This window comes from Spea bombifrons, chromosome 8, assembly GCF_027358695.1.
Source record: "Spea bombifrons isolate aSpeBom1 chromosome 8, aSpeBom1.2.pri, whole genome shotgun sequence".
NCBI lineage: Eukaryota > Metazoa > Chordata > Amphibia > Anura > Pelobatidae > Spea > Spea bombifrons.
This window is the reverse complement of record NC_071094.1, coordinates 32,518,287-32,537,811: the sequence shown is the minus strand read 5'-3', so window position 1 is coordinate 32,537,811 and position 19,525 is coordinate 32,518,287. Positions and strand designations below refer to the sequence as shown.

Here is a 19,525-nt window from a genome sequence, read left to right as displayed (position 1 = left end):
TGGGTATATTAGCATGTATGTGTGTGTATCTGGGTATGTCAGGATGTGTGTTTAGGTATGTTAGTGTGCGTGCGTGTCTTGTTTTGCTTTTTTCAACTTACATGCACTTTAACACTAATGCACGTTGGCGTTAGGCAATTTGTGAGTTGGACTTTTGTCCAAATGTAAATTAATTTAAAACTCCTTTACAGAAAAGTTATTCATGGCTACATTTTTTCAGCAGTTTGATGCAGGTTGTGTTAAGTTTTCAGAATGAACATCTTACTGCATTCAATTTTAGAAGCTAAGATATTCCTTGATGGTTTATACTGTATATATATATATATATATATATATATATATATATATAGCAAATTAAATAACAAAAACAGCATCTAAAATAATGACAGATTAAAATAAATATAAAAGTTGTATATAGTCCAAAATTTGAGATTCAAAGGGTCAAATCCAATGACAAACTAAACAGTTGTCTCATCTAACAGACTCACATTATGACCCACGTAATAGACTCAGTAGCTGACTTCAGAGTCCAACTGGAATGACTCTAAAATCAATAATTTCAAACATAATAGCAAATAATCACTAATTCACTTACATAGGGAGTAATGAGAAAACATTTTTTCTTTTGTCAGAAAATTTCCCAAGTATTGAAACAGAAATGACCTGCTATATAATAAACAGTTTGTATTTATAAAGCATTACATGTGAGATGGAAAGATGAATAGAGAAACAACTGCATATTAAACCATTTTCAACTTAAAGAAAAAACAAAACATTTATTTCCTTTATAATCTTATGGAACCCAATAGCACTCAATAACAAAATTAGTGATCATAAAATATAGACAATGATATAATATTTCATTTCACCTTTATATAAGAGCAGTAACTGTTACCAAAGAAAATGCATTAGCGAGAAGAAAGATCTATACAAATTGCATAAAAGGATTTTTTTTTGTTTTGTTATTCCACTAGCGTGAAATGGGAAAATAAATCAAAAAAAGATGTCACATTTTTATGGAATAATTGTATATCTAACATAACTGTTTATTTCTTTTTTCTTCAACGCAAACAAAAATGCTTAATAATTCAGATTTAAACACTGATATAACAAATACATGTTGAAATATATTGGGTCCTAGTTTTGTGAATGACCATGCTAAGTAGATAAAACAGCAGTGTTTTGCATTATATAACAATCCATATCCCATGTTTATTAAGCAAGTACTCATTGTTCAGTGACAAGAAATATAATACTTGTAATAAAAATACATTCATTCACACTTACTCCAAATGAATTCCAAAGTAAATATTCATGGCATAAAATGTGTTTGTCTATGTTTTTTCTCTAGACAGATACAAGTAATCAGACAATGCCAGTCCACTCTTTGACTCCACGATGGCATTTTTTATACATGAAATACCAATCCATTCCATCCAGGCAGCCCATTGTGATCAATGTAATTGAACACTTAGGCTAAATTAAGGCAAACTAACCATTGGCGGAACTACCGAGGTCGCAGGGGTCGCGACTGCGACCGGGCCCTGGAGTTCTGCCAGTCAGGGGGGCCCAAGGGGTGCCGAGCGGTTGCTGAAAACGACCGCTTGGCAACTCTTGGGCCCCCCTGACTGACAGAAATCCAGGATGCCTCCGCTTGCCGCCGTCGCTGCCCAGAGTGCAGTGTTGGGAGCGTGAGGCGTTTGTCTCGGGTGCCGGCGCTTCACGCTGAGCGCCGGCATATGACGTCATATGCCGGCGCTCAGCAGTGAAGCGCCGGCACCCGAGACAAACGCCTCACGCTCCCAACACAGGAGTTGACGGTAAGTGACCTATAGTGGGTAGATCGTGAGAAGGGGGGGTAGGGAGGGAGTGGGTAGATCGTGAGAAGGGGGGGTAGGGAGGGAGTGGGTATATCGTGAGAAGGGGGGTAGGGAGGGAGTGGGTAGATCGTGAGAAGGGGGGGTAGGGAGGGAGTGGGTAGATCGTGAGAAGGGGGGGTAGGGAGGGAGAGGGTAGATCATGAGAAGGGGGGGTAGGGAGGGAGAGGGTAGATCGTGAGAAAGGGATAGATGGGTTGGGGGTGGGGGGGACCCTTAACGGATTCTCGCACCAGGGCCCTGAGGTTTCTAGTTACGCCCCTGAAACTAGCCATTAAAATGTGCCCAAACCAAAACTTAAACAGCACCTTTAGGGGAACTCTCACCAAATATTGTATTACTAGTATCAGATTTAAAAATTCAAATACAAATTCAAAAATGTGTGCTTTTTTGTAACTGTTCTAGTTTTTGCATAATATAATGGTTCCGAGCAGCTGTATATTAGCCATTTGTACGAGTTCTAGCTCTGTGTACCAAACAAAATCACCGATTCCTATCACATTGCCTTGTGGTCAATAAAAGAATTGCTCAGTATTTTATCACCCAGCAAGATACTCTGACTGATGAAAGTTTTAGGAGGAGCAGACTTCATTAGCATTTTCATACAGAATCAGCAAAGTGTACTGTTTAACCCCTTCGTGACCAGTGGTTTTACTCAATGTAGTGGCAGGAACGTTTTTGCCATTTTGTTGCCATATTGTTCAATCATGAGCGCCTTTTTCCATATTTAGTGTACTTACATAATTTATATATTTTTTACTATGTACAGTTTGTAAAAACTGTCAAAAACATTTTTACTTAGGATTTCTTTCACAAGTCAAGTGCTCCTTTACATTGTACAGTAATTTTTCTTATTTTTGAACTTTTTGGTTGAGAGCCAGGGAAGGGACTCTAAACTCTAAACTCTGAACACTAAAACACTCCCCCGAAAGTAATTCAGCTTATAGTCAAGTAACAGTAGTGTTAGGTGCTCAGCCTCACTTACACATTTAGATAATACAAATATGAATTCATATGAAGGGAAAACACTGGGCAGACCAATGAATCAAAAATGAAAACTATGAACACTCATAGGCTCATTTTATGTCTCAGTGCTGGTCTGTTCGACACCATATATAATTTATATAGATTAACATTTGAAAGTTAAACATACTTAGGTTAATGGGGATCCTTCTATTATATACACAATGATTGTTGCCTCTTTAGTGTGTAGTCTACTGGCTCAGCGTGTGCTCTACCTGCTCATTCATGAAAATGTAAACAATAAAATGCATTTGACATTTTAACAATGTATTTAACACCCAAAAACACCAACATTGCCACAACATATTTATGTCACGAACCGGGTCCATACAGATGACTGCATTGACCCAGAGCACCCAATGATTGCGTGCAGGAGTTACGGTGCAGTAACAGAGTTGGATAGGGTTGTGCAGCCACATACCAGCGCCCTGACATAGCAGCGGATGATGGCAGAACAGAGCAGAACTTGGAAATATCCTGCAGGCACCCTGGAGCAGGCATGAGACATGGCACCGGAATCATGTGCAGGATGCTGCAGGCTGAGAGTATGGAAGCTAAGCAGAGTACAGGCTGAAACATAGCGAGCAAGGGATAGGGAGACCAGACAAGAAACAACAAGAGACAAGATATACATAATACAGGGCACAACAGGGAACAAGACAAGGAATACTCAGGATCCGACATGAACAGGGTAGGACACCACCCTACCAGGGACTCAAGACAGGACACCCCTCTACCGGGGACACAAGACAGGACACCCCACAGGTTACATCACAGACTGACACACATAAATACAGAAACTCGCCTAGCACTGTATGATAACAATTGGAGATTCCATCACATCTTATGGCCATAGTATGCTTAGCCCACCACTACGCCAAAGTACTCCAGTGGGTTCTAACGCTAAAGCCTGCTTACAGAGGTATGAAATAAACTGAACATTGAATCTATACACATATCAGAGAGACATACCTATAGACTGCAGACTGAGACAAACAGAACACACGGGTAGGACACACCTTATAAAGGAAACAGAGCTAAAGCAAAGAGCAAGACTGGAATCAAGGAATCAGAGGTTCAGGACAGAACGTACAGAAATGGACCACAGCAAGACAGCTCCGCAGCCTGGGTAGAGCGTGACAATTTATTTAATAATGATATAACATTTTCATTTAATTAAAAAATGAAATGAATAAATCTTCATTCAGACTATTTCGTACATTTTCTAGCATCTATATGTGATCTATATGCAAATTATATTAAAATTTGAGTTTTTGCATCAAGCCCAGATCACTCAATGGATTGGGTGTGAGCACTTTGCCTTGGGTCGCTGTAGATTTTCTGGTGACAGTGAATTGACAAAAACCTTTTGCATCTATTTGTTGTGTGCTGGTCATTTATCTGAGTGTATTATGGATCATGTTGCACACTACCTTTCAATAACTGGAAACAACATCGCTCCGTCATGGCGTTCTATGTAGAAGTAGCGGCAGTCGGATCCCTGTTTTACCCCAAATACCCATGGCCCGTCAATTCTAGCGCCATGGTTCCTGTTTGTTGTTAATTGCCGCGTCTTCATCTTTTGATGAAGGGAGCTTATCAATTTTTAAAGTCCTCTCACGATTGTATTACTTCATCTACTTGAATAGGAAGTTCTTTATTTCTGACCATTTGACCCCTTGCTTCAACACAGCCGTACAAACCGTCCTGCACATATCAAACCGGTCTATCACTGTTAATATTATTATTACCTTTTATTTATTATGTACAGCTCTGCACAATTTATTGCCACTTGTCAATGGGGCAGTTAATACACATTAAGAATATACATTAATACATACAGAGGGCTTGGGATGTTTCAAGAAAGCTACAAGAGGGGAAAGAGAGAGATAAATAAGACAAGATGGTTTAGGTTACAAAAAGGGCCAGGGTTGTGTCTGTAGGAGGCCAGATGGGGAGGGCCTCTCTTAGTGCTTGGTTTCAAATGGTAGTCTGCAGAGGGCTTGGGATGTTTCAGCAAAGCTATAAGAGATTTCATCTCCTTTTTTTCTGCATGGTAGCTACACAATATATGGCACGGCTTCGTATCCGTTGGCTCTTCCTATACATTATGGTGTTGGAAAATTGTAACTGCAGTCTCTTCATTTAATATTACCTTGCAATAGAGGTCTTTGGTCAACATTGTTTTGGGGGACACTCGCAACAATCATAAAATTGGCACCAAAGCTGCTTTGGGTAGTGGCACCCAATGACTTCAATAGTCCATGTCTTATTGAAGTGCAAATATGTTTTTTATATGTCTTTTTATTGTTATTAAAATGAATGTTTCAAATGATAATGTAATGACCAACATGCAAAGTGTATTGGTGTCTTGAATCAAAGGTGATGTCTTTTAATGGGCCAATATGTAGTCACATAAGCCTCAAACGGGATCCCTTAAGGATAACACTGAAGCAGGTTGCGTGTCTTCTTCTAGTTGCTATCTCTTTTTACAGTCGTCCAACTTTCTTAAATGACTGCACAGTGCTCAGGATAATACATACGATTTCGATCAGTCCTAAAAGTTATCAGTGTATTTTAGTTCTTATGAAGTACTGTAAACATCAGTCCGGAAGAAGCACATTAGACAGAAACCTTTTGAAGGCAATCTATAATAAATAAAGCACTATTGACTGCATCAAAGAGCTTACAGTTTGGTTTAGCTCTGGTTCACAGCCCTAAAGATTTAGTAGTGTGCATTAAACAAAAAGCCCCAAACAGCACATTGGCAAAGATAAAGTGGCTTACAAACTCAATGAGAACTGAAATTGCCTCTTACAGTGATATATTGGGGGTTATGTATGAAAAATGATGCTGTTGCAAAATTTGAAAAATAGTCCTGACGCAACCTTTCCATTTGGTTGATATGGTTATAAAAACACTTTTTTTTTTTTTTTTTTTTTTTACAAATATTGCAACATAACTAGTTTTTATACCCAATGTTAGATGTTACTTGACAAAGTTATAGGGGCACTCCAGCCATCATGTGTACTTTAATGCATATCATAGTGAAGAGGTGGTGTCCTTTTGCCATGGTACAGCTTCCATTGACAGCTTTAAAGCACCAGTATATGACATCTTTTTCCAGTGACCAGGCCCACCTAACCAGTTTAACTACCTAATAATTAACACAACACCAAAATTGGGGTTTAAAAGGCCACAGCTGATTTATTTAACCAAGCCATTGCCACCCAACCTAAACCAAAACTAGGTGTGTTAACAGGGCAATGACTAACACAATAAATAACATAAATAATTGACCCCCCCCTAAGCTTACCAGGCGATCCAGGTACCACCAGCACAGGGGAACACATACCCGGATGCCCAACCCCAGACCCGAGGCACCCGAAACACCTACAGCATGGAACCACCGACCGAAATGCCACCAAATGCTGTTCCCCAGATCATTCACGTCTAGATGCTTGGCAAGCCCCTGAATGTGACAAAATTAATCCCCCAACCAACAGCACAAACAATAGGAAAGGAGGGGGACAAACTACACTAGGTAGGGTGACACACAAATGGCCCCTAACCTAATGGCACCTGCCCTTAAGTAACCTCCCAAAACGCCACCCTCACAACTCCAAAAATGCCGTTAGGCCTGGCCCTACTCGGCATCCCAGTCAAGGTCCACTCTGGCCCTTCTGGCATCCGTGGGCATCCATCTATTTTATGTACATAACATGGCATTGACAATACCGTGATGTATTATATTTGAGCAGTAGGTATTGTATGAGTCCAAAATTCCAGACAAAAACCTTTTGATTTGGCCAGGCAATGGGTTAACCATCAAATGGCTGTGATCAAATAATAAGACATGGACAATATTTTCTGCTGCGGGCCACTATTATGCTTCAGTGTAATGAATATCATTGATTAAAAAATTGTATGCCTTAATATTTTGATTTATCTACATCCGTATAATTGTTATAATTAGTTGTCCCTATTAAATTAGTAAAGTAGATTATTTTACTATTTCTTTATATTGATATGCTGGGATGTTTAACGTTGTACATTCCCTTGTTCCCTAATCAAGTTAAGATTACATAGTTCTTTGTTTTGTACCAGTTGATTTATCCAGTTCTGCAGTCTAAAACCAGAGGGTCAGAGTCTTAGATGTAATGTGAGGAAGTTTTACTTTACTGAGAGGGTGGTTGATAAATGGAACAACCTCCCATAAGAGGTGGTAGAGTCTAATACAGTCAAGGGATTTAAAAAGGCATATCACAGGCATAAAGCAATCCCGAATCTAAGACAAGATCAAGGATTGATTAAGATCTCAGTCTCACATCAGCAAAAATGGGCAAACTAGATGGGCCAAATGGTTCTTATCCGCAGTCAAATTCTATATTTCTATGAGCGGGGGGGGGGGATCTTCCAATCGATTTTATGATTACCCACAACACAGTGAGACATGGATATATATAAACTATAAGACTATCAGAAAACACGATCCTTACAAAGCACATTGTGATATGGCAACCTGCTAAGAGCACATACTCAACGACAGTGCTAATTGCAACAGTTACCATTTTCTGGACCCACGCAGTGTGTGATTTTTATATACTGTATAAATGTACAATAGCAGTTTTAGAAAACACATCAAATACCACAACAATGAGACCTTGATTAAAGAAGGTTATTTGTGAGCCTTAAGATGGCACTGTGGGTGTGAAGTAAAGCAATGCTTATGTAAAGCAGGTGCCAGTTATATGTTTTGGCTGTCAAGTAGCTTCATTGTTAGAGGGGTTTGACTACCTTCTACAATATGTTGTTTTATTTGTACTCATGTGTTTATATGTTTTGAGATTGATTAAGAAAAGCTAAGATGAAAACACATAAGTACCTTGTTATAAACAATAAATATTGCATGCATTCTTATCACCATTCTTGTTTTCTCATGCAGTTTGAATAAATATATTGTTTTAAGTAATCTGTTTAAAATAATTGGAAAAAAAATGTATGTTTTCTTGCATTTAATAATTTACTTCACTCAAATCAGAATGTGGATCATTTAAAAAAATAATGAAATAGAAAGATGATGTCACTAGAGATTTAAGAGAAATGTCTTCTCCAGTTTTTTGTTAATACACCTGCTAATTGAATCAATCTAATTTATTTTATGTGATATTTTGAAGCAGTGATGTCTGCTTGCTGCAGAATTTATCTGCAGAGTAGCTTTGATCATATCCCTGCTCTGTAGCTAATGGAGAGTGTCTAATGTAAAATATTTCTCCCAAGTAGAGCTACAGTGTATATTCTGGTGATTATTAAAAAATATGTAGTTCAAAAATATTTCTAGAGATACCTGAGTGAAATGAAACATTTGACAGTTGATATGAAATGGTCCCAGTTGGATTATAAACAATTTTTGGTAGAATTAATATGGGATCAAAATTGCATCCAATATTGTCTCATGTGATGTCATCAACAAAATAATACAAATATTAAATTCAATTGAATTAAAGTGCAGGCATTTAAATTACAAAGGTAGTTTTCATTGGAGGTGAACATAGTAACAAGAAGCTGATACTCTGGAGGCTGGGGTTAAAATGCTGGTTACATTTGAGATAACCAAAGAGATAAAACTCAATGTGTCAACATAATCTAAAGCATCAAAATAAACCTACAGTAACTGAAAATGCTATGATCAGTATCACTTCAGTTAATGGATTGGTAATCTATAAACACCTATGTCCAGGTTTAAATCTGATTTTATTTATATGAAAATTAACTAAATATATACAGAAAAATAAATTAATGATAGCCTCTGTAATGTGCCTGTATTGGAATTTGATTGCATTTGATCTTGAAGATTCCTGCCAGGGTGTGATATATCACTGATACTATGGATAATCTGTGAAATCAACGCCTATATGCACTTATTTCCATATGTTCAGGTTGCAATGGCCTGATCTAAGCATCCAAACTGCAATAGAGCTGCTCAGACCTGGCAGGTATGACCATTTTTTTTATTGCTCTACATTCCTTTGCATTTAACATCATCTGAAGCTGAGATGCAAGAAAAGAGAGAGATAAAGAAAGTGAGAGAGAGAGATGGAGAATGTCGTTTGCAACTTTGTAATATTTTACAAAAATCACCATCAGTAAGTGTGGCATTCGGGGAATCAAGGCTTGTAGAGGCATGTTGAAGCATATTGCTCTGAAGCACATGGCACTAGAAAATAAAATGATTGTATGTACCCAAAATACCTTTTTTCCCCACCAATGTTCTGTTCATTGTATGAGGTATGATCACCAAACACCTGCGGGGCAAGCTGAGCAGGTGGACTTCCAGTTCGACTCTGCCCTTTGATCCAGAAAAACTCAGCAGCAGCACCAGCAATATGGCATCGATAATGATTGATCGGAACAATCTGTGATGATCTAGTAGTGGATCTGTAGAGGAGCCTTTAATCAATTACATTTTTTTCTATCCTGGCATTGAGAACAATGTATTTAGAGGTGGTTTTCGGAACTGGCTCCCCCACGTTACCAGCAGTTTAATGGATTTGTGGATACGTTCTAGGTGTTACTGGTGTGGTTGTCTGTGTGTGATTGTGCGCTGTGTGCGTGTGCATGCGTGTCAGTGGGTGCGAGAGAGGCAGAAAGATAGAGAGTGAGAAAGAACGAGAGAGAGTAGAGAGAGAGAGAGAGAGATGGAGAGGAGGGAGTGATAGGCAGAGAGAGCTCCAGGAGCACAAGTCCAGATCTCTTGAAGACAATCAGAAAATGCAGAACATTTCCTTACATGGATCCGGATTTTAAAGGCAAGCAAATAGACCTTCAGGGGAAAATCCTTTTTTCTGTTGCTTCCTAGTGGGATTTTACAGAAGGAATAACCCTGATGGATGGATAAACCAGCATCATTAAACAAGGTGATCGCCTCCTTTGCAAGTCCAGTTTTCCAGCAAGGCAGCATCCAGTATTTCCATCAAGTGGATACCCTTTTCATCAAATATCTAGGCTAATTACTGCTTTCGTTATCTTTCTCTGCCGGGTCGGTGCAGATTAGAGAATTAAAATAATGATCGTACATTGTAAAGAAAATCGAAGCATGCTTTGGCAGAGCTCAGAAAATTGCGGGGACTTTCTTCGGGGAACCGGGCTCGTTTTGTGAGATCTGTTTTTTAAGGTGTCGAGGCTGGTACCTTAAGAAGAAAGGAAATCCTAAATGAGTTTTTGTGCAGTGTTATCTTGTGTTCAGATGCTGTGACTGCTATCGTTCTGGCTCCATGGTTTCAAAATGGCATTTCTCGTCTGTATCTAGAAGCTGAAGGGTTATTTCATGAAGACTCTTTGTGACTGATCGGTGGAAAAAAGGGATCTGTCCTCCATAGGCAGCAAATGATCCCCCCCCCACTCCCCCTCCTCCCTTAACCACCAGACACATCCAGCAGCTATCTAACTGGAAGGACCCTCATTCTGAGACTTATAGTTGCCTACCGGCATAGCCATCCCAACGAAAACCATCTGACTGGAAGGCTTTAGAGCTCATTTCATACAACGGAGACTCTCCTGATTTGCCCCCCCCTTCTGCCACCATATACCAACCGATTAGACAGAGCGGACCCCCTACCCCATTCTGCAGTTCAGACAGGAGAAAACCTCGCAAACTGAAGAATCCCCAGATCGCTCTCCCAGTAAGCATCATCTGACTCCAGGGTACCACTTTCTTATGTAACGCTACCTGCTTCTGCATAAAGGGGACACAGACACAAGAGGAAGCCAGGACCCTTCTTTCATATTGTCCAGACAGAAGGACCAGGGCAGCACCAGAGTGCGTGATCGGTAGCCCAAAGCTCATCAAGAAAGAGATCTGATTTGAGGAGCACCCAGGAGAAGAGACCATGCTGCGGCAAAGCATTGCGGTACTAATCAGAACTATCGCAAACCTCAGGCATTTGCCATTGATATTATAGGTACTGCTGTATAACACTGACCCATTGCTATGTCTGTGCTGTCTCCCTCTCCTCCTTCCTCCTTTCTCATCACATTCATGGCACCATACCACGGGGGCAGCATGTACTGTATGTTCTGAGACTTGGGGAGGGGGCATGTGTGGGAGAGAGAGAGGAGCTTTCATGGGCTCCATGGTGGAAATAGCTGTAAGGCTGACTGGCACGCAGGGTAATGAAGAACACTGCATTTTAAAGTTTAAGTGCGAGGTTTAAGGGAAATCATCTATATAATCTATTAAAATGTGAACTTCTTTAAATGTATACATGCATAATATACGTGTGTAATATTTATATATTTTCACAAATTGATATATATATATACATATTCACATATACACAACGAAGTACCGAAGTGAGTTTTTTAAATACTTGTTCAATTATTTTAAAAAGACAGGTGCCACTAAGAAATATATGCCTGCACAGATAAGCTGTGTATATATGTACAATGTAAATGTATGTATATGTGTACGTATGTATCTATGTGTATGTGACTGTGCAGTGTGTATGCGCCAGTCTATACATGTGCAGTATAATCTCATACACAGCTATACATGCACAGACTTGGAAAGGCATATATGACATGGTTGGGTTGCTGATAATTAAGAGAGTCTTTCTGTTTGTTTTAGACGTTTTTCTCCAGAAGCCAGAGACTGTATTGTCACTGCCAGAAGATGTTTGTGTGGCTTTTCTTGTTCCTCTCCACCCCAATCTCCTCTACCAACCCGGACTCAGAGCTGTCCTTAGAGATCTGCAATGTCTGCTCCTGCCTGTCAGTGGAGAATGTGATGTATGTCAACTGTGAGAAGGTGGCAGTGTACAGACCAAACCAACTGAGACCCCCTCTGTCTAATTTCTATCATCTCAACTTTCAGAACAACCTACTGATCATCTTGTATCCTAACACTTTCCTCAACTTCACACATGCAGTGTCCTTGCAGCTGGGTAACAATAAACTGCAGAACATAGAGGGAGGGGCATTCCAGGGGCTAAGTGCATTAAAACAGTTGCACTTGAACAACAATGAATTAAAGGTCCTGAGGGCTGACACTTTCCTGGGCATTGAAAACTTGGAGTATCTCCAGGCTGACTACAATTTAATTAAGTATATTGAACGTGGAGCCTTCAATAAACTACACAAGCTCAAAGTCCTCATTCTAAACGACAATCTGATTTCCTATCTCCCTGATAATATATTTAGATTTGCCTCTTTAACTCATTTGGACATCAGAGGGAACAGGATCCAGAAGATGCCATACATAGGTGTCTTGGAGCACATTGGCAGGGTGGTGGAGCTGCAGCTGGAGGATAATCCTTGGAATTGTACTTGTGATCTATTGCCCTTGAAGGCATGGTTGGAAAATATGCCCTACAATATCTATATTGGAGAAGCTATCTGTGAAACACCAAGTGATTTGTATGGGAGGTTATTAAAAGAGACTAATAAACAGGAATTGTGCTCTATGGGCACTGGAAGTGACTTTGATGTGCGTATTTTGCCCCCTTCGGTGGAGACAACTTTCACCACTCCTGGTGGGAACACTGCTCAAACATCACTGCATCGGCTGGTTACTAAACCCCCGAAGACAACCAATCCATCCAAGAACTCTGGAATAGTGTCTGGAAAATCTGTCTCCAACCACAGCCTGAGCCAGATAGTCTCATTTCAAACCAGAATCCCTCCTCTTTCTCCTTGTCCCTTACCCTGCGTTTGCAAAACACACCCTTCTGATTTGGGATTAAGTGTTAATTGCCAGGAAAGAAATGTACAGTCCATGGCTGAACTGCACCCCAGACCTGTGAATGCAAAGAAACTGCATGTTAATGGAAATTACATCAAGCAGGTGGAGCACTCAGACTTTACAGACTTTGAGGGTCTGGATTTGCTCCACTTAGGGAGCAACCAGTTGACTTCTATTCAAGGAAACGTCTTCTTGAATCTTACAAATCTAAGGAGGCTATATCTAAATGGAAACCAAATTGAGCGTTTGAGTCCTGAAATGTTTGCTGGTTTGCACAACTTGCAGTATTTATACCTGGAATACAATGTCATAAAAGAAATTTTGGGTGGGACATTTGACTCAATGCCAAACCTGCAGTTGCTTTATCTAAATAACAATCTCCTAAGAAGCCTGCCAGCTTATATTTTTTCTGGAGTGCCTTTGGCCAGGCTCAACATAAGGAATAATCATTTCATGTACTTGCCTGTAAGTGGCGTTCTGGACCAACTCAGATCACTGACTCAGATTGATCTGGAAGGAAACCCCTGGGACTGCACTTGTGATTTGGTAGCTCTGAAACTTTGGCTTGAAAAACTGAGCGATGGAATTGTCATGAAAGAGGTTAAATGTGAGACACCTGTGCAGTTTGCAAATATTGAGCTAAGATCACTAAAAAATGAAATTCTTTGCCCAAAGCTGATTAACAAACCACCCACACAGTATACAAGCCCCATTCCTTCTGTAACGTTAACCACTCCACTGGGTCCTATGAAAAGTCCCCCAGGTGGACCTGTACCTTTATCTATTTTGATCCTCAGTATTTTAGTAGTGCTTATTTTAACTGTGTTTGTCGCATTTTGTCTTCTTGTTTTTGTCTTGAGACGTAATAAAAAACCATCAGTGAAGCACGAAGGGATTGGAAACCAGGAATGCAGTTCTATGCAGCTCCAGCTAAGAAAACAGGACCAAAAAGCTCTTAAGATGGATGGAATATCTGCAGAGACCTTTTTTCCACAGACGATTGAGCAGATGAGTAAAAGTCATACATGTGGCATTAAAGATTCTGAAGTAGGATTTCATTTTGCTGACCACCAAGGGGGGAAAACAATGTTAAGGAACTTAAGTGAGAAGGATAAAGAGTTATTACATGGAGATTCTAGAAAGAGACTTAGCACAATTGATGAAATGGATGAATTCTTTCCAGGAAGAGACTCAAATTTATTTATTCAGAATTTTTTAGAAAGCAAAAAAGAATATAGCAGTATAGGAGTCAGTGGTTTTGAAATACATTATCCAGAAAAGCTACAAGACAAAAAAAGCAAGAAATCATTGATAGGTGGAAACCACAGTAAAATTGTGGTAGAACAGAGAAAAAGTGAATATTTTGAATTGAAAGCTAAACTTCAAGGCACACCTGATTATTTACAAGTCCTTGAAGAACAAACAGCATTGAGCAAAATGTAGGTCATGCCATGTAAACACAATTACAGAGAATTATTCAGCGATGAAAGTGCCTTTTCTAGACTTTTACCTTCCATATATTATATACAGGCATACATGCAGATGGTCCGTTTGGTTATGGTGGCCAGTGTTGAAGAATTCCACTTGTGGGGATTTCTTCTCAGAGCTTCAACATTCTGGATTTATCTAGGGATTTCACCAGACACTTCTGCCAAAGGGATGCATATTAAGACAAACCTAATTCACCTCAATCAAAGAGGCATCTCCTGTATATTTTGTACCCCAAACTACTTTCTTCATGTGATTGGTTATTAAATAAAAACTGGTGATTGCTGCACACAGATAGCTCCCCTCCCAAATGGATATGGCTCATGAAATATGAGGATCGTTATGTAGGTCTGAATATTGTTGAAATTGATCAGATGCCTACAAAGCATGCAAGGGGATACGAGTTTATGTAATGCAGCAACATGTAAGACCTTTTTCTCTTGTTGAAATGTGCTAATACAGTATGCCACGCTTTACAAACCTTTGAAATAAATTAAGTCACTTGAACCATATTTGTCAACACTTAAAATTGAATAAATATATATAAATATATAAATATCATGTTTATTTTAAAAAAAAAGGAATTGAAAAAAACGTGATTTGAATTAAGCTAAAAATATTTTAAAAAATCATTATCATTATTTGCAGTTAAAAAGATTGCAATGGTTTTCCCAATATGCTTGCTATGTGAGCGGATCATACAATATTTTTTTAAATAGAATTCATATATATATGAAATACTTTGTATACTAAATAGAAATCTATGTAATCCTTAATATATATTTAAATGCCTGACTTGTTTCTGTGATCACAATGCATTAATCTTTAAAGTTAAACATTCAGATATACCAAACTGATAAATAAAATGTGTACATTTGACTTGATTTAATGTGATCAGGTAAAAATAAAAGTTGTTGAGCTACAGTGTTATGAATTCAAGAATGCTAATTTTGTATTATTTTCTTTATTTTATAACAGAATTGGTATAGGCTGTTTTGTTTGCTGTTGTTGAAGTGATCTATCAGTTGCAGTGATCATAAATCATCTCCCTACAGTCGTTTAACCTCTTTGAATTTTTATATTGGCAGAAATCCCCTATGTGGCTATAAAAGTGGTGGCAATGGAAACAATATAAAACTGGTTCATTTACTTCATGCAGTTCCTTAAATTATGAGAAGAAGAAAATGTAAAGCAGTTCTGTCAAACAGAACCTTTATATATGTTTTAGTAGACCTGGTTATATTCTAGTTTTTTTATAATTAGTTAAAGCTTGTTTATATATCCTTTGTTGGCTTACTTTATTGAGAATTATAAGAGGTGACATAAAAAAATAAATAAGTGAGTGTCTGTTGAGTTTTAATGGTCATTAGAGTAGGGCCATAAAGGTAACTGACAAAGATTACAATTAATCTGGAAATGACTGGCTTCTTAAATACTTTACAAAATTCCTTACCATTTTAGATTTCTAAAATGATACATTGATTAATCTCTAAAAGACATGGCAATAACTTGCAATTTCTCCATTAGTTAGTTCCAACATTGGTTTAGGAAGCTCTACATGTATGGTCTACCACCAAACAAAGAAATAATGTTTCATTGCCTTGTAACAATGTTTAGATTTTTCACACTATGTACTATATTTTTTCCAGCATGAATATTGTTCCACAAGCTAGCTGCATTTTTTAATTGTGTATACCAGCCTTAAAAATATTCAAATTTAAAAACATGGTGGCTATTTTGAAGGTATTACAGGGATTAAGTTGTTATAATTGAAAAGAAAAACAAACAAAAGCAATTGGCATATATATATATATATATATATATATATATATATATATATATATATATATATATATATATATATATTGCATGATGTGTACATCATTATTGTATGGTGGGCACATCAAGATTTCCTTTGGAATTTTGAAATTCATTTGTTGTGGAATATCTTGAAGAAAATAAACAAAACATGTTTAGAAATGGTTATTTTTAAATAAAGGAAACAATTTCTACTGTGACTAACCTTTATCTAACTGCAGTGTAAAGATTATCTATTGCCAAGAACAAATGTCTTCTTCAAAGTTCAGAGTTCTTTTGATGTGTGAATGGCATTTATTTTTGCTTTGTTGCTATTTAGAGTGATTTTGTCATATTAAAATGCTTTATTGTGATAGTAGGTGCCAGTGGGTGCTCTGCCTTCACTGTAGATGTTGGCAGTGATGCTGCAGTGTTGGGTCCTCTGTAAATGAACATAATACCATTCATGCATTGCTGTGTGCTATGCAACTGGGGTTAAGTATAAAAAAATACATGGAGGTCTTATTGCCCTAGAAACAAATGTAATGGTCCAAGTGGATAAGACCCATTTCCAAATATTGCAACAGAATCCTTTTTCCCTTATGTTTTCCTTCAAACCACCCAGGATTCCATTTTTTTTACATTAAATATTAAGAAAAACATTTGTTTCACATGCACATTGCAGTAAAAAAGAAATTCATGTTTTTGAAAATATTTTTAATTATCAATATTAAGTTTTAATACAATCAATTAATCTATGTTTATTTATGATATTTGTATGATTCCATTGGTTTATTATGAAGCTATGTTTAGTGGAGTATTAGACAAACAGTATCACGATTTTTCTTTTTAGTTTATTTTTCTATTTAATTGTTTTTTCTAACCAAATATATTTAGCACCACATTTACCAGAAAATATTTTTTAAAAATTGTAAGCAACTACTATAAGTATCTAGTCTAAATATAGCTCTTTTAGTCAAAAAACATCTCTAGCTTAATCATAAAAAAACATAAAAATTTGCTATTTTTCCCCTATTAGTGATTAAAAAAAACAACCCAGGAATGTATTGAATCCCTAATTTCATAAGAGGACAAGGAGGACAATGACAAAATCAATAAAGCCCATACATTTTTAATTTACCCTCCATCTTTATTTCTTAAACTTGATTTCTCAAAAAACAAAAATGGCTGCTTTTGTTGATCTACTAAATTAGTGTCACTGACAGAAGCCTGATTTTAATGAAAGCCTGGTATACAAGATCAGCAATACAATTTACCTGGATTACAACATGTATAAGTCAATTTAAGCCATACAGACTGTTCATTTATAGTTTTACTGTCTATGAGTAAATTAAATAATGACAGAAACAGTATTTTTCTGCAGGGATTCTGTGTCTTTGAAATCTATTTCTGCTCCAATCTTTATATATCTTTTATACGGCTATACAGCTTAGTAAGGTAAAGATTAACCAATTTCTCTTTTATTGTTAAGTTAGGGTATTCAAATTAATAAGTACTTTGACTCACTGACATGTTATAAAATACATCGTTAGTTAACATATAATAAGTGAATCATGTCCTTTGAGGGGCCTAATCTTGCCAGAGGGTAAGGTTTTAAATGATCTTGACATTAATCAACAGAACAGAAAATAGCTATGGAGTATGTTACTATATATATATATATATATATATATATATATATATATATATATATATATATATATATATATATATATATATATATATATATATATATATATATATAGTAACATACTCCATAGCTATTTTCTGTTCTGTTGATTAATGTCAAGATCATTTAAAACCTTACCATTTAATGCCTTGCCCACCATTCCCTATTTTAGAGCTAGACAGCATCAGGGGCCAAACAGTAGCCACATGGAAGTCTTCTTGTGCACATCCATGGTCCACCATGAACTAAAAGTGCATGCAATACATCTGCAGTGTATTTTGGGGCACTGAACACAGGGGACCTTCATAAAGCATCTTATTCAGCAAAACCTGGAAATAGAGCACATTCAATTTTTCTTTTTTTGTTAGTTTGCCAATCTAAACATTTGCCAGGCTTTTACCTACAACTTCTCTTAAGAGCTATATTGCATGTCAGCAATGTCATTCTGGCATGAACAAGTCCCTTTTGGCAAATGGTGAAAAAAATCATGGAAAATAAGATTCTCATAAAATACAAAAGAGTATTTTTTTTATGTCTATTTTTAGCTAATCTGTCCAGCAGCGTGCCTTTTGGTGTTTTGTAGATCAGTGCATAATGCATACTTAACAGGCAAGGGATCAGTTTCCATTCTGCTTTGAGTATTGTGACAAGTGCCAAAATATTTTTGTTACATTTGTATGACCATGATAGCTTAACACTTTAAACACTGCAGGGACCGTCATACCAGTGACTTAGCAATGAAGTTTTTGGTTGTGAAAGGTTACTAGTTAATGTGTATTTTACTGAAAAGTAATCATGAAATCAAATAACAAAGAACATGTTTGCTTATTATAAGTGATCCTGCCATTACCTGATATATATATATATATATATATATATATATATATATTATATTGACGTATTAAGCATAGAAAAAAGATACATTTGATTGCCAGTATCATTTATCTAGTGTATAGCGAATGTACACCCCAAGAGATGTTATTTTCCATATTATTCCATACTATATATGATTATCATAAGAATCTCCTTTTCTACAATGGAGGTCATATACAAAAAGTGTTTCTTGTGAAAAAAGTCATCACCATAGTAACCAACAAAATGTTCCAATCAGCAAGAATATTTAATTGGTTGCTATGGTGATAAGAACATTTTTCAAATGCTATACCAAAATTCCATTTTATGCGTAATCACCAATGGCAACATAATAGTTACTGTTTATATAGCTGCCATTAGCTAATACAAAGTATGAAAAAAAACCAAGATAAAGTAATTGGCTTAAGAAGTAGTATTTATTCTTCAATTGTTTGGAGATCTCAGTAGGAATATTAGGTAGGGCACCTAATTTTGAGCCATTTCTGCAACATATACAGTGAATTGTGCTATTAAGTAATTCCAGGAGATCCTGGCCCGGGTTTGCTACTCATTGGCCTGCCATTTGATACCTTTTAGTGTTGCCGGTTAACTGAGCTGACCATTAACGTTAATGAAATGTAAAGCATCACGTTACCTTTTGATTAACAAGTTAGAAAACATTTGTTGGTAAGTGTAATCAAACTAAATGTATAATGTTCATTTTTAATGGGGAGATATCCTCTATCAGATTACAGACCTGTGTGAATGAATAATTGATAGATGTACATATAGTAGAACGGCCTAAATCCTGGTTTATGGACGCAATAACATTTTAGACATGAGTTATTACAATGAAAACATGGAGTGTCAAATATTTATAAATATGTAATATATAGTATTTTTGGTGTTTAATAGGAACATGCCAGTACAAATATCATATCTTGATGCAATGAAAGAAAAACAGCAGTTTGTGAATAAAGTTACATATTTATTTGAAGTTAGCATGGGTCTAAGTGATTTGAAGGAAAACACAAGTAGAGCAACTAAAAAATATGAGTT

General features: G+C 37.0%; 1 protein-coding gene across 1 annotated transcript; it reads left to right on the top strand.

The window, feature by feature from the left end:
- Positions 1-10,384: 10,384 nt before the first annotated feature.
- On the top strand, positions 10,385-15,051 carry SLITRK4 (SLIT and NTRK like family member 4). Its single transcript, XM_053473406.1, has 2 exons — positions 10,385-10,861; positions 11,527-15,051. The coding sequence occupies exon 2, from the start codon at positions 11,572-11,574 to the stop codon at positions 14,080-14,082; it is 2,511 nt and encodes an 836-aa protein (XP_053329381.1). The 5' UTR covers positions 10,385-10,861; positions 11,527-11,571; the 3' UTR covers positions 14,083-15,051.
- The last annotated feature ends 4,474 nt before the right edge of the window (positions 15,052-19,525 follow it).